Source organism: Strix uralensis, chromosome 2 (genome assembly GCF_047716275.1).
Source record: "Strix uralensis isolate ZFMK-TIS-50842 chromosome 2, bStrUra1, whole genome shotgun sequence".
Lineage (NCBI taxonomy): Eukaryota > Metazoa > Chordata > Aves > Strigiformes > Strigidae > Strix > Strix uralensis.
The window spans coordinates 66,441,545-66,458,186 of NC_133973.1; the positions used below are offsets into that span (position 1 = coordinate 66,441,545).

The 16,642-nt window shown below is 43.6% G+C and overlaps 1 protein-coding gene across 8 annotated transcripts in view; it reads left to right on the plus strand.

The window, feature by feature from the left end:
* MAP4K4 (mitogen-activated protein kinase kinase kinase kinase 4) overlaps positions 1-16,642 on the plus strand; it is a 169,734-nt gene that overhangs the window by 99,685 nt on the left and 53,407 nt on the right. For all 8 annotated transcript variants that reach the window (XM_074859079.1, XM_074859082.1, XM_074859078.1 and 5 more), the window contains exons 4-7: positions 7,798-7,923; positions 8,731-8,841; positions 11,705-11,795; positions 13,349-13,479. In XM_074859079.1, the coding sequence (XP_074715180.1) occupies positions 7,798-7,923; positions 8,731-8,841; positions 11,705-11,795; positions 13,349-13,479 (459 nt within the window). The remainder of the gene's footprint in view (positions 1-7,797; positions 7,924-8,730; positions 8,842-11,704; positions 11,796-13,348; positions 13,480-16,642) is intronic.

The following is a 16,642-nucleotide window of genomic DNA, read 5'->3' on the forward strand; positions in this document are numbered from 1 at the left end:
GGGAGAGCAGGGGCCAAGCAGTGGGCAAACGCCTCCCCTGGCTCTGTCGCCCTCAGAGATGCTGCTTTCCTTGGCATCAAACACGCACTGAGGTTGGAAGGAGAAAAGCTGTGCAACTTTTTGGCTTCATGCTGCAGCCTGTTTTCTCTCAAGTGTCTGCATCTCTTGTTGTCTGAGCCTGGAGTTTTGCATAAATGAAATTGTTTTAATTTCATTCCTTCACACACAGACTTATTTTTTGTATCTGCTAGCAAGGGCTTGTTCTGATCACAAAAAAACCTGAGACTGGATGTAGAATTGTACAGCAACAGGCATTTGTAGTGTGAATAATAGTAATGGAAGCAGGATACTAAACCTTCCCTCTTTCATGAGAGCTCTGAAGATGTCAGTACAAGGCTAGCTTGTTGCATAACTTGTAAATAATTCAGGCTTGATGAGGATGGACAGTTGAATTGTATAGCTGGGGTAAACATGCAATCTGAACAGGAATCTCTTTTAAGTAATCATGACCAGGATCGAGGGACTAGCCTTGGAAATGGTTGAAGGGATTTGTCCTTAGGAGGTTTCTCTCTTGGTTGTCTTTGGAAAAGCCCGTGGCATCCTGGAGTTTTACTGGGGGAGGTCAGCAGCAGTGCAGTCTCTGTGCCTTCAGCGCAGCTCATTCAGTGACCAGTGAAGGCACTGGGGGCACATCAGGCAAGAAAGAAAATATTGTTGTCGGAGTGATTGGCAGAGGAGGTGGTTTTGGGGGGAGACAACAGACAAGTATTGTCTTCACGTGGTTTTTGGCTCCTTCCTGCCTGCACGTGATTCCATCTCCTGTGCCTGCACAATGCTGCTACACAGGCTCCTTCAGACAGTGCTGGGACCCTGCTTAAGAGCTCGCCCTCCCTCATGCTTTTTTTGTCCAGTTAATTTAATTGTTGCTTTATGGCTGTAGCCTCAGTGATGGCACTGTTGCGAACAATTTGGCTCATTTTCTCTCTTGTTTCAGATGGTGCCTTTAGCATGCAGTAGAGAGGGTGTTGTGCCAAGGGGAGACAAAGCAGCCTCTGTTTTGCATGTGTTGGGAAGTGTGTTTCTAACCTGCTTGATGTAATCTTGCCACTGAAGGTAACCAAACGTGGTCATAAGGACAGCACTGTGCTGCCAGCCAGTTCTCACAAAACTAAGATTTTTTTGACCCTTGAAAAAGCATCACAGCCGTCTTCTGCAATCGCTCTGCCTGAGCAGTGTTGCCGGTTTGCTGCTTTTGGCAGCATGGCTCTGTGCCGATGGCAGAAGCAGCTTGGAGGCTGGTGGGCAGCTCACAGTGACAAGATATGGGCTCCAGAAAGCTCACAAATGGTAAAGCCTGTGAAGGCCTTTCTCTGCACAGGTTGCGTATGTGGACAAGGGGGTAAGTCTGAGAGGCACCCTCGCAGCAGTGGTGGTGGGGTGATGCTCACCACCCATGCTACTGCTTGCTGGATGTCTAGTGCTCCTTCAGTGTCACTGAGTGTGTGGCATGACAGATGCATTTTCTTAAGGGCAAACAGTTTGGAGGCCCTTGAACAAAATGCATGTTTGGGAAGAGCTTGAAGATGGTGCAAAGAAATGAACATGCTGATGCCAGTGTGGAAGGAATCTGTGGGTAAGAGATCTGTGAAAGAGAGACCTTGCACGTAAAGTTGGACAGGCACAGTTAATCCTGGGGGTGAGAAGGTGACAGAGGGTAGAGACAGAAGGGAAATAAACTTGCATGAGGTCTTTACTTTGAGGGTAACAAAGCTCAAAGGCTCCATAAAAGACTCTCGAGAAAGACAGGATGTAATAAGAAAGTTGGAGGCTTTTGTGTGTCAAGATTTAGGAGGGACTGTATATGGACTTGTTAAGTGTTTACTGCACATCTTGATTAAAGTCTTTTCTTTTAAATGGTTTAGGCTTTCCCTCCCAAGAAGCCTGTGTTTGGTATTTTCTTTTAAGAGCTATTTTATGTCATATTCCCAATTCTGACGCTCTGTTGTAGCGTTGGAGAGGATCGTGTTTCTCCATGTTGTGCTCTCCGCACTGCAAGTTGCTCTACTTTACATGAACTTCCTACCTTGGCAGACACTGGCAGGGACTTGCCCGGTGCTCGGAGTCTCATTGCTCTTGTGGTTAGGTTCCTCCCAAAATAACAAACTCCTTCCCGGCTTGGAGGTAGCGCCACAGCTCCCAGTTCAAATACTGTGTTGTGTGCAATACTGCCCCAACTCTTCTTGCCAAAACATCTCCCTCGTGTGTGAGAGCTTTATTAACGAGTGTATATATTATGGACTCCAGCACCAGAAAAGGTCACCTATTGTGCTAGGCACTATTCAGACTTTCCCTGTCCTGGACAGATTCTGCTCTGAGTGGATGCCGGCCAGGTCTGGGGTGTGGGGAGGAGGGAGGATGTGACACACAAGCAGAATGGTGGTTTGCAAAAGTTGGTGTCATGATTTATCCAAGATTTTTGTTTGCATTTAGTGCCTTTTAGGACTTTTTTTTTTTTTTTTTTATGTGGGTGGAGAACAGAAATGAAAACTCAGAGGAAGCGGAAAGGAAAATAAACTGGGTTTCTTGTGGGCTTCTCCTGTTTTCTTCAACTTGCGTGTGGGGGGGGAAATGGTGGAAGAAAGGCCAAGTCATCAGTTTGGTGCCTCTGAATAGTAACTAGTTTCCTCTCCACCACACCGGGTGTCCAAGGGTTAGCAGACCCTTTCCCCTCCCAGCCCTGGGCTGAGGCTGCTGCCTGCCCCTCCACACAGATCCCGACTCTCCCATGATGTAAAGATTCCCAGTCCCACAAGCCACCGCTCGAGCTCATGATCCTCAGCAGTTCAGCTTACTTTGAAACCCCAGGCAGAGCGTTGCCAGCTGCCATTCTCCAGGCAGTGCAGCTCCCTGGGTACAGGCAGGCAGAGCTTCGTGAGCAGCATTGGGAAGCAAAGGAAAGGAGACTTGGAGGCTTCCCTTTCGCTGTCCCCCTTTGCCTGTGTGTTTGGCTTTCCACTTCTTGGGAGTGGTGTTAATTCTTAAAACACTTGGTTGTAGGTTAAAATGACTGGATGCCATTTGTGCAGGGAGAACTGAGATTTGTCACTGTCTCATTTCTTAAATCAAAAAGGAAGGTTACTGAAGGGACCAATTTGTATTCCTCTGCAAACTGATTTAGGGCAGCATATAAATCATCTGGAGGGATAGGTAAACTTGATTTTACCTTCACCACAGAACATTTCTTGTTTTATCCTTTCTTGGCTGTGTTTTCTCATTCATGTTTCCCCTCATCGTACTACTAAGGTAAATAAAATCTTCTGAAATTGTTCTGAGTTTCTCCTCCCCAAGCTGTGCCATCCCTTGAGAGGGCAGAATCAACAGCTAGCAAAGAGCAGTGGTCAGGCAGCCTTTCCACCTGGGGGAGTATGGATAGAAAGTCACCACTTACATGCCCTGGGTTACTTCCTTGCTGTACCTTTAGGTGGTTCTTTTGGGTTTTTTTGTTTGTTTGTTTTTAATTTAGCTCCTGAAATATTTCCTTGTGCTATAGAGCTTGGGAAACAGTGTTATTCCCCCCTTACTGCCTCGGGTGTGTTTCTCAGAGGCAGACTGTTGTAGGGGTCTCGTACCAGTTGCAGTGCTGGGGCAGGTCAGGACTCTTTTGCTTGGCCTCCTGAGACATCTAAACAATGATGTTTAGGGAAGTATGTAAGAACGGGGAAGGCATGAAGTGATTTTTCTTTTCCTTTGGTTACGTTGTCTGTGCTTCTGGCATTTCTAGAGCTGTAGTTCCTTTCTTCTCCCTCCCTACCGTAATGCCCAGCAAAATGCTTCCGAATTCTTCATTTACTAAGAATTTGTATAAATAAGCAGGATTTTCTTGTAATAATAATAATGTGGAGGGTGTGTGTGTGTACCTTTGGAAAACACGCTGAAATGACGTAATTGAGCTGTCCAGATTAATATTCCTTACATGGGTCTGCTCTAGTAGCTTTTTTGACTGGGAATTACTCCAGTGGCAATCACGGTCAGGTACTTAAATGAGTCAGATAGGTAAATCATCACAATTTTGTAAATTGTGATGTAATGAAAGTAACAAGTCATTGATTTGCTGTCTGCATGCAAAAAAAAAAAATCTGATATTTAGCGTGCAATGATGAATGGAAGAGCAAGTGGCGATGAGAATTTGTGCTACAGCCACAAGCAAGCTGATGGGGTGCCGCTAGGTGGTATACTGAGATGGTTTTATTTTTAATGTGATAATTCAAATGGTTAGAAATTATCTTAGTGCTCACAGGTGGATTTCTGTGTGGGCATCGTATGCAGTTTTTAATCTTAGGGGCAAAGTAATTTTGATAAAACAGCGTTGTGGTTAGATATCCCTAGAGATGCTGACATGTCCATTTAATCTCTGAAGGGAAGCACACGGAAAGGGAGAGGAAAGCCGCTCCAAGCTTGATTTAACCACGTGAGTCTTGCAAAAGTATAGCTTACTGCAAAAATTACTGGTAATCAGACACGCTGTCACAAACAGACAGCGAATGTATAAGTATAAAACACTCACACCAGCCCCATCACAGGCCAGACAAAGAAGGTTTCAATGGGAGTTTGTATCCACAGATAATGGCTTAAAGTGGTAATTGATGCCAGCTGCATAAAATCACTAGGAAGGGCTCACCAGCTGCCTCTCTCCTCCAAGAAAAAAGGATGTACTTTTGTATTCCTTCATGAGAATGACAGTCTCTCGCCTCAGTCGGTTTTAATTTTCCCCTTTTGTGGTCCTGGCGCCACCGCAAACGGAGGGACCCGCTAGCGGTGGTGGTGCCGCCGCACGTGACTTGTTGGGAGGAGGTGACGGACCTTCTGTCCCTGAGGCCAGCTCATGTGTCCAAATCCTGGGACAGCGGCCTAAACACCTCCCTCTGCACAGAAGGATCCCTCCTGAAGATTGCAGCCTGCCCTCCCTGAGGTGCATATGTCCATAAGGAGACCTGTGTGGAAATGGTCTTATCCAGAGAGATCTCTTGGGTGGGATTCATCTTATCCTGATGTGAGACATCTGCAGGATTGGTGTCCGGATCTCCGCTAATGACCTCATCCTCATTTTGTAGTTAGTGGGGAGAAGTAAACACTGCTAGGACACACATTGTTTGGCCTCTTTCAGATGTCCGCATTGGGATGAAATCAATTGTACCCTGAAAAAAAACGTTCCTGAATCTGGAACAGAACAAAATTTAGGTCTGGCCACTTTTTTTTTTTTTTTTTTTTTTTTTTTTTGTTAGATCTTACACCAATTGCTGTACCACAGTGGTACTGTAGTCTTCTCCATGCTGATTAATCCTCATGATAGTTCTTGTCGCCACAAAGTCTTCAGGACTCAGTGCCAGGGAGTTATTGATCCACACTAAGTGGAGTCCTCCAAAGCCTGGCAAGAATTACTGAATCCATTTATTTTTGTAGGCTGAAATTTGGACTGAGCTGAACTGTGGGTGAGACACTATTTGTGTTGTGGACAAATGCTCAATGACAGTTGAAATAGGAGTTTAGGACCATTATTAGCCTTAGTTAAGGGAGATACCTGGGGTTGCCGCAGGCCACTGAGTAGGTGCTTTGACACAGTCGCAAGGAAAAACTGAAAGAGCAGTGACTGCCTACAGTCTACTGGATCTGTGTGTGCCTTTTTTCTGTTGTTATTTGGGTTTGGTGTTTGTGCTTTGTATTTCTGTTTGTGCTTTTTTTGGGGGGGTGGGCTATTTTTCAGAAATAGATCCTGTCTAAGCATTGTCATTTTGACTGTTGATAAACATGAACAACCTTTAGGACATCCTGCCCATTCTATTGTAAAAGCTATTGTGTTCATGTGCTGAGGGTAGGAAATGATTTTTATGTAAAAAGTCAGTACAAAATAGCAGATTAATCCAATACATATTAACCTATCAGCGATTCCAATACCATTAACTTTAACAAAGCTCCTATTACACTTTTTTTCCTAAATTCAAAGTTCAGTGTGATAGTTTCTAGTATAAGCATGTCATCGTTTGTTTGCTTGTTTGTTTGTTTGCTTGTTTTGTTTGCATATGGTCTCAATAAATAAAAAAAAATCACACAACTGCAAGGACAACAGAACAGAAGCAGCTGAGGAAGCACCAAGTTAGTTTTCGGCTCAAAGAGCTGTTTCGATAACGCTTTCTCCCAGGGCTGATGTTCACTGGGAACTTGGATTTACAAGATTATTTTATTATTTTGTTCAGTGTTCCAGAAATACACAGTATTTTACTTTAAAGATGCATCATGAGAGGATTTTAGAATAGTTTTTCCCTGGTGCATTTTGGGAATTCTCACATAATAATTTACAAGTAAGCAGTGCATCCCACTATTACTGTATTTGAAATAGTTGTTTGCTTTGTAGCATAGGGTGGTTTCTTTTGCTAAAGCCATGCATACCAGTGTGTATAAATAATTAACATGTACTTAGTATTAACATCTGCATATGTTGTGAATAGGATATTTGATTGCTAGCGTGGTACAAATTGCAAGGAAGTTTAACGCTTAAAATTTTCTCATGTAATCAGCTTTGACATTACAGGATAATCAAAATACGTGCCACCGTTTCCATCAGCCAGCCACCCTAGGGAATAGAGGTTTCACTTTCTTCCTGGAATTAATTTAAGGTAGACATTTTCCCCCTGGATATCTAAGGTTAGAAGACTGTGGAGCAAACAAAGATCGTGCCTAAAAGGGTAAACCAGCTGCCTTTTCATTTGTTGCCTTGAGAGGCGCTAGATGAAGGCTCTCACTGTCTAGGTGTGGTAAAAGAGAGCTGCGGGGTGGGATGGTGTCTGCTCCTCCTTCTTCTGTATCCTCTGGCTGCCTGCTCAGACATCACCTCAAAGCGTGCATGGATCATTCCACGCAACGCGTCCTATTGTCACTTCAAAAACAGATTGTGGGTGTTTTTAAGGAGTGGTTGCATAGAGTTACCCATTTCTGCTCTTTGAAGGGAATACCTCCCTTCACCTGAACTGCTCTCTGCTTGGCACATCGCTGAGGCTGGGGGAGCCAGGGGAAATCCTTCCTCTGCCTTTGTGTCCCAGCATCCTGTTTACTGTTGGGCTCCTGGCCCTCTCTTCCTGATGCACTTGCTCTTCCTCCACAGAGGCAGATGAAGGAGAGAGCTTGTGCACGAGGTGAATGCCTTGTCCGCGCAGTGAGGGGAATTTCTGATCTTCACCTCTGCTTTCCTGCGCCAGCCCTGTGCTGGCACCGAGGGTGGACCCTGTGGTTCCTACCATGGGGGACCCACCTCAGAGGGACAGCTTAGGCAGCCAGCTGTGCTGAACTGCTGTCTGACATTTAAATAGAACTGGTTGCTATTCTCAAAATTAAAGGAAAAAAAATGAGGAAGATGGAAGTAATGCTCCTCTGTTGTACATTCACAGATTTTTCCGATTTTCTAGTTCTCTGAGTTACATAGAATAAAAGCCTGCTAGCTATGTATTTGCTTAAGGTATTACAAACATAGGGGTTTTAAACAGATCCTGTCCTGCTCCATCATTGGATGAAGTCCAGTGCATCCTTCATTTGCCTTTTTGCACTACTGAAAACTTGGGAAAGTAAAGGTCTGTTTTAGACCATCTCAATAAACAGGATTTTGATGGCATGAACATAGGATGTGTTTACTGAGCACAATGCTGGTATGAATTGAACTCTTTAGAAGTCTACTTGTGTGGAAGAGAAGAGGAAATAAATAACGCACGTGGTATATTAAGCATATGGGTTTTTGTTTTTTTCCCAAAGGATGAAGAAGAAGAAATCAAACTGGAGATTAATATGCTAAAGAAATATTCTCATCATAGAAATATTGCAACTTATTATGGTGCTTTCATTAAGAAAAGTCCTCCAGGACATGACGACCAGCTGTGGGTAAGCAGATATTTCTCAAGCATGTTCATAAGTCTTTCCCTTTTGGATATAGTTTGAGGATGACAGAAATATCACATTATGGAAAGACAAACTAATAGAATTTGGTGCTTGCCTGAACAGATAGATAAATGAATCACACCGGCTAATCATACATCCTTAAGACGATGGCTGAACCGAGATTTGCTATTAGCAATGGATTTGCTCTTTAAGTAAATTTTTTTTCCCCCATTTCCCAGATGGATAGTAACATGTTTCACGGGAACAAGGCGGATGATCTGAGCAGTAAGAATGCATGGCTTTAAAAAGAAAGCTGCACTTGGGAATTGTACCCATTACATTTCTCATCCCACCTCATCTACACCCCCTAGAGGATTGAAATTTGAGTTTGAAATGGCAGGGTGCAGACATCAGTGCATGTTCTTCCATAAATAAATCTGAGTTAAAGAATAAGATGTGTTGCAATGGTGTGATCAGTTTGATTCCTTCAACATTGGGGATGTGCTCTTACTCCTGTTGCTGCTAATGCATTTTGCATAGCTGAGCAAATCCAGATTCCCAGCATTAAATTACAGTGATTAAATCAGTCCTTGAAAATGTGGTAACTAATGTGAGACATATTCCATATATGTCTGACACACATTGGAGACATTTGGTTTGAATCCATTTTCCAGGCAGAGATGTAAAATAAATGATATTCTCTGCTTAACGAGGGTTTCCCAAATCAATGCTGTAACCTGATTATTTTGCTTCGCTAGACAGCTGGGAACTGTGTTTAATGTTGGTTGTATGCTGATACTTGTTTTGCAGCTTGTTATGGAGTTTTGTGGAGCAGGCTCTATCACAGACCTTGTGAAGAACACGAAAGGGAATACTCTGAAAGAAGACTGGATAGCATATATCTCCAGAGAGATTCTCCGGGTAAGGAAAATCGTCTACTCCACTTGAAAACACAGAAGCAGTCTTACAGAGATGTAGCCTAGCTTGAGGTGCTGCAAGAAGCTGTTTCTGATGAATTCCATTAGCCATGTCATCACTTGGAGGGTCTGTAGGAGCAGATAGATGTCTGCTCCACATCATTTAACTCAGTGTGAGTTGCACTGTATTGTAAGAGCAGCCTTGCAGAAAATAGCAAGTTTTAGTCATGAGAAGCCAGCAGAAGAGCCAGTGACCTTACCTATTGTAGAAGCTGTGCAACAGTGTCCATAAGACACTGTTTTTAAGAAGCTTGAGGTTGTAACAGTGTCGTAACACAACAGGGTGTGGAATGGGTTTTTCCAAAAGTGCTTGCAGCCGTCTTTCTCTGCTCCTAATCAAGTCTGTGGAGGAAGGGAGTTGTTGGCTCAGGCCAGCAGTCAGGACTTCTGTGCTGTGATGTGCTCACATATTGTATGTTCCCGCAGTCTATCTAGAGCAAGCAGCTACGTCATATGTGGCTGTGCGCTGTGGAGTGCTAGCAGACGGCGCTGCAAAAGTTTCTCAGGAAGAGGGATGCCACTTACCAGTTTTTCTAAAACTGAAGCTTTAACTAATTACTCTTCATATTCAATTTCCAGTTGGTACAGTTTAAGTGCTTTTTGAATTGGCATTTGTTTGCTGTGCTAAGTAAATCTGGTATGGTTTTCCTCATGCTTCTTTGTCAAACAAATTGCCTCCTACCCATACCACTACACAGTATGTTTGTTCAGTTGCCTCATCATAAATTAAGTTCTGAAGGGCTTTATGTTAAAGGAAATCACCACTGACTCTTGCATAAATCAGTGCTGCTGTTGTCTGTGTTACACATTTCCTCTGCCTTAGCAATTTTTAAGATGATGAGGGAGAGAGATGTACGGTTCGGGTCTCTTGCACTAATTTCAAATGCTAGGAGAGAGTCCGGCTGCTGGTGTTTGGGCTGGCACATTTTAAGTTGTTTACAAAGGAGAAGAAAAGTTGAATACCTACTGATGGTTGTATTTCAGATCAAATGGATAGCATGCTTTAGTATGAGGAAAGCCAACTTCTACAAGACTGATCTTATGCTTGATTTGAGAACCGTGTGACCTTGGAGGTATTGCGTGCTATGTTGTATTCATCCTAGGTTTTCCTTAGGTAAATAGTCACGCTCACTGAGAAGAGGAAAAAATGATTTACCTCAGAAAAGAGTTAGGTGAAAGCTGTTTTCTCATTCCTGTGAGAGATTTTCAAAAGGAGCTTTAATCGCTTGCTAGCAGGAACTAGAATATCTGGAAAAAGGGAATGCTTAACTCACATTGCTATGAGACATTGCAAAACCTGATTCGACACTAAGTCTGTCAGAGATGGAGGAAGGATGTTGTGTAACAAAAAGTTAAGATGAGCTAAAGTGCCAAAGATTGGTGCAGGTGGAGATACAGGTGAGGGTTGACCCAGTGGATCCCTGTGTGGTTGGAGGAGCCTGGGGGCTGCAGGAGAATGGAGATGTGACCCTCTGTCTCAGAGCCAGCCCTTCACAAACCCAAATGTGTTTTTTCAGTAAGGTTAGATGGTACTCTGGTGAGAACGGACAATTATCTCTCTGGCTGAGTTGGTGTAGCAGAAGGCTTTAAAAAGTATCCTGTGTGGTGCTGTGGAAAAGTCTTCATTCCTGTGAAAAATAAGACCACACTTAGCATAAGCAGCCAGCAAAGGGTCTTGAGGACATCAACTATTCACTTGACATGTGTGGGGAGGAGCTGTGGATGGTGTTTTTTTTGTCATGCTCATTAACTGTTTTAAAAAGAGAAAATAGCCCAATGGTTATGTAGGCAAACTGGTAAATGATCATTTAATGAAGAACATGTGTTAGGAAATATTTCTCTACAGCAACCACTACTCTCTTAACCTCTTGCAGCTGTAAAGGTTCTATTTCTTTATTTTTCATAAAACATTAAAAGCCTATGAGGGCAACACGAACAGGCAAGACAATCCCAGTGGAGACTACAATTTTCCGAGCAGAGAGCTGAGGAGAAACCAAAATACAGGCAGTTGCTAAGAGGATTGCATGTTGTTCTCCCAATTACATTAGAGAGTAAAATGCAACATATGTCTTTCTCAGCCTTTCCTCCACATGGCTAACGCTTTGGGGCATGCATCCAGGTGCTGTCTCAACAAAAAGCACCGTATGCCAGGAGGTTTTGTTTCCTTTGGAAAGTATAATGCTCATGCTTTTTTTTTTTTTCTCTTTTGCATGTTTTTTTTTCCTGAGGAACAATTATCTGGCTTCATATTTATGGAGGCTAGAGAAGAGAACTGCAGCTTTGCAGCAGAGCTTTTGTTTGTCATCAGTCGTCCCTCGCCCTCAAACATAACTGCCAGTCCATCACCCTCCCACCCCCTTCTTGGGGGTGCATATATGCATGCTGATGCTGCCTGCTTTCTCCCTCCACCCCCCTTCCCCAGACTAAATTCTGGGTGACCCTGTGTGTGTCAGATGTCAGTGATGTACACTGCCGCTGATGTAATTTACAGTGTCATTGCATGGAGACTTTCTGGGAGCTAAACTTTCTTCACACGACAGCTGAGAGATGTTTGCACAGTGCAGATGTTGGGCTGTATTTAGGTACGGCGTGTGCGTGACCTGGGGCCTGTGTTTCTGCTCCATTATCAGAAGCTGTGCGGGTGGTGTGCTGCTACAAGGCTCCCATGGGTCCCGTTGCACCCAGCCGCTGAGCAAGAGCCCGAGACCGAGTGCTACAGGCTTTGGGGGTTCTGGGTATGGGTAGTCTGTTGCTAAGCCAAGAGCGTAACTCTGAATGTCCTCTTTCCTCTCCTCTTCTTAATGCAGGGGCTGGCACATCTTCATGCCCATCATGTGATTCACAGGGATATCAAAGGGCAAAATGTGTTGTTAACAGAGAATGCAGAAGTGAAACTCGGTAAGTAGGTGTGCATGTCCACTCCCTCATTTATTCAACCTTTGTTTTCTGATGTTCCCAAACTGATTTTATCCTCTGAGAGCCCTGCGACATGTTCTGTAGCACGTGCACTCTGTCACTGCTCCCATGTGAATTGAGGCCCTGCACATATTTCTTCTTGCTTTGGGAGGATGGCATGCATTTCTTTAGAAGATGTTGGCTTTCATGCCGGAATAGGTGAGGGGACCGTTTTGTGCCCCCCACCAAGCTGTACGTGACTTGGGTTGGTTCTGATTCCCTTTATTCTGGACTCAGGAAGTGACGGGAAACAGTCTTCTGTTTGGCTTTAATTAAAATAGCACCTACTGTTCAGGTTCTGGACACAAAAATACAATCTGGACGGCACTCTCGAGGGAGCTGTGGCATCAAGTTCAAAACGCAGTTCCAGCTCTGGCATGCCTGCCGAAAACCGTGCTCATCCCTGGCCTCTTCTCTCCCTTCCAAGTGGACACACTCTTTTTTTTTTATTCCTCTCTAATCTGTCTCTTCCAGTTACCGCACACTTTAACCTTCTGTGTTTGTATCACGCTACACTCGCCACCTTTCTTTGGTTAAATATAGAGCCATACTGAAGCCCTCCCACCCAGCCCACATCCCTTCTGTTTTGCATTACACCTTCCTGCAGCATGAGGCATGGGAAGATGTCCTGGCTGCTGGAGGAGGAAGCTCTCGAGAGAGCTTTCCTTCTTTTTGTCCAGAGTGGAGCACGGTAGCTCCCAAACCATTGCTCCCACCGAGCTTGTCTACACCAGTTTGTCAGTGTTGCTCAGATGATGGATGCAGTGAAGCTGACACAGCCCTCCTAGAGCAGATGCAGTTACTGGTATAGAAAGACATATATCACTGTTGTTGTGAGCAGGGAGAACTGAAGGGAAGAAAACACCTTTTTAGCGTAAATGCCTTGTAATGAAACGGGCATCTCTTGCAACCTGTGTTCATGTGTACTCAAAGTTAACACCTCTTGAATAATCCTCATCTTTTGCTTCTATCTACACATCTGCTCTGTGCATTAGAGCAGAGAGCAAATTCCCTGAGCAACAGATTATTTTTGCTGTCCGATTTTAGAGCAGGAAAGGTGGACAGCCAAAAGGGATATGTGTTCATGCATGTGGTTTTCCAATAGCATGAGAGGTACCTTTGGGAAGCAGCTCCTTCTGTATCAGCAAAGGTGCTTGGCTTTCCCCATTTGGGAAGGGAATAGCCCTTCCTCAGCCTCCCAGGCATTATTTTTGCAGCTGTATGCTCCCTTCTGTACAGACAGGCTGGTGAGAGGTGCAGGAGAGGTGGTCGTACGCTTAATGCTTGTAAGGGTTGTACCCTTAATGCTTGTGTCCCAAGCACGTTGCATGTGAACCACAAGGCTCAGCTGCCTCAGTATTAATCATCATATTTCTCCTCAGCATGGTTCTCCCATGTGGAACGTCCACAGGGTTTTATTTCCAAATGACTCTACAGAAGTAATCGCTGCATTATTTTTCCCCTCTTATTTTATTTTATTCTTTTCCCACCCACAGTGGATTTTGGTGTGAGCGCTCAGCTGGACAGGACAGTTGGCAGGAGGAACACTTTTATTGGAACGCCGTACTGGATGGCTCCAGAAGTTATTGCTTGTGATGAAAATCCAGATGCTACGTATGATTACAGAGTAAGAGACTTCTGTTCACAGAAAAAAACCCAACAAACCCAACATACAAAAGTCATACACTTGCAGTATGAATGTCCATGAACAATGGCAGTTTTTGAGACTTCTTACAAATTGTAGGAATAATACTATTTTTGTGTAGGCACATTCTTATTACAGGAGTACAAGGTATGGGTCACTGTCAAACTGTGACCTTTAACAGTTGCCATTACTTGTATTATCATAACTTTGAGACGTAAAGTATAGAGGACTTCAATGTACTGTAGGTGCTCAGAGAAGGTAAAAAAAGAGTTTAACTGGAAGTGCTCATGTTCTCAATTTGTGTAATGATAGTACTTTAAATTGTGTTAGACTATGTCCCAGTTATTGTAGTAACCCAGAACAATGCATTTTAGGTGTTGCCTTAAATAGAACCACCGTCTGAAGAGCCAGTGAAGTACAGGAGCTCTTCAAACAGTGCCTATTCCTGATTTCAAGATACATATACATGTTGATAAAAATTTATCCATCACAACATTTCTCAACAGAGGTCGTTTTTTACATAGTTTGCTGCAAACCAAAGATTTAATTACTGCAAAACCGTAACTGGCTTGATATTTGCACTGCCCTTAAGAATATTATGTATGTGTAATTAGTTAAATTTCCCTAGTGAAAGCTACTGTAATCTTAAAAGTTCTTCTCAGCTTGCTTTAATGAAAGCACAAGAAAAGAAAAAAGGTGAAATATGCTTTTTAAAAAATCTTCACTTAGACTAATGCAGTTGTTTCAGCTTTTAACCAAGAAGGCCAACAAAGATATCAGAAAACCTGTGATTAAGGTCTTACAATGAATTTTAGAGCTGAATATCAATTACATCAATTTGCTGAGACTGATAGTGGTATTAGCTATCAGTATGTTTGTGTATGTCTAAATCTATTTAAAAAAACCCAGATTATTTGAAGTGGTATTTTGTACCTTTTGACTAAGATTGATCAGATTTACTCTTGATTTAATCTCTTTTTACATCCATCAGCTCGTTGTACTAAAGGTAATGCTTTATATCTTTGCAGATGGAGTTATTAGGAAGGAAGGGTGGCTATTAAATGATCTAATAAAGGAGAAAAACTCTCTGCAGTATTTGTTAATGCAGTAGTGATGTGAAAAATTACTCCTTCTGCCTCTGAAAACACCTATTTATTGTTCCTGCTGGAACCTGTAGGGCTCTCTCCCCCCAAAAAATCATGGTTGAAAGATTTGGTAGGACCATAAGACTGTGCAGTTTAGCTTAAATGGCTGTATTGAACCAAGAGAAAAGATTGCCTTGCTGGGTCTGAAAATGTGGTCATTAAAAGTGCTTCTCTGCTTGTAGTACAAGAAGAGCTTATTCGCTCATTAGTTTTGACTAATTTGTAAAAAAAATTGCTATTATGACCAGAAATGAAGACTGCTTTGCTCAAGAACAGCTCTCTTTGAGCAACCTTCTCCAGTGTTTTGCCCCTTAGGCTGCAGCAGTCTCTGAGGTTGGTTTCTCACCAGGACTCTTCCAGCTCTTGCCTGTGTTTGACCCTCCTGGCTCTCGCTCAGGCTCTGCCTTGTCAGGGGCACTGTCCAGAGGTGGTACCTTGAAAGGCTCCCACTGAAAGACTCTTGTTCCATAACATTTCAAGCAAAGCTGAGATGGTAGAGAGGGAACATTCGCTTTGGCTACAAGCAATGTGTCCAGCAGAGGCTTCTTGGAGTTTTAGCAATGATAGCTATTCCCCTAGATAAACCTATTATTTGATTATTGGGACCAGAAAAAGTTCAGGACTGGGTATATTCCATTAATCTGTATTTGCTAGTTTATTTGCTGGTTTAGACACCAAAAAAGACCTGCCAGGTTTTGAGTTTTTTGCCCCATAGTTTTCATAGCCTTTTGTTTTATCCATCTTTCGTTTGGGGGAATGGGTACAGTGTTTTCTGTGAATCTGCTATAGGGAAGTCATAGAATCGTAGAATACCAGCTTGGAAGGGACCTCAAGGATCATCTGGTCCAACCCTTTTTGACAAAAGCACAGTCTAGACAAGGTGGCTTAGCCCCCTGTCCAGTCGAATCTTCAAAGTGTCCAATGTTGAGGAATCCACCATTTCCCTGGAGAGATTATTCCAGGGCTGATTGTTCTCATTGTGAAAAATTTTCTTTGTGTGTCCAATTGGAATCACCCCAGGAGTAACTTGTACCCATTACCCCTCATCTTTTCCATGTGACTCCTTATAAAAAGGATGTCTCCATCTTCTTTGTGGCAACCCATTAAATACTGGGACATGGTGATAAGGTCTCCTCATAGCTGCCTTTTCTCCAAGCTGAACAAGCCCAGTTCTCTCAGCCTTTCCTCACATGGCAGGCTTCCCAGTCCCTTGATCATCTTTGTGGCTCTCCTCTGGACCCTCTCCAGCTTGTTCACATCTTTTTTGTGTAGCGGGGACCAAAACTGAACACACTATTCCAGGTGTGGCCTGACAAGTGCTGACTAGGGTGGGATAATGACTTCTTTATCTCTGCTGGTGGGTGATGCCCTTGATGATGAAACCCGGAATCCTGTTAGCTTTTTTTGCCACTGCAGCACACAGTTCACTCATACGGAGCTTGTTGTCCACCAGGACCCTCAGGTCCCTTTCCACAGAGCTGCTCCCCAGGCAGGTAGATCCCAGTCTGTGCTGCACTCCTGGATTATGTTTTCCCAGGTGCAAGACCTTACACTTGTCCTTGTTGAACTTCATAAAGTTCCTGTTAGCCCACACCTTCAGCCTATCCAGGTCTTCCTGCAGAGTGGCTCTCCCTTCCAAAGTGTCCACTTCCCCACTCAGTTTGGTATCATCAACAGATTTCATCATAAGTGAACTGGATGATGGGATCAAGTGTACCCTGAAGATATTAGACAGCATTAGGCCTAATATCGATCCCTGGGGGACCCCACCTGTGACACATTGCCAGTTTGAAAAGGAGCTATTTACCACCATGATCTGGGTGCTGTCTGTTCCCCACCACAGTACGCATCAGACTGTAACTCATCAGTTTCTCTAGGAGGAGGCTGTGAGGAACCGTATCGAAAGCCTTGGAGAAATCTAGGTAGACAATGTCCACCACTTTCCCCACATCAACTGAGCAGATTACTTTGTTGTAGAAGACATCAGGTTTGTTAAGCAA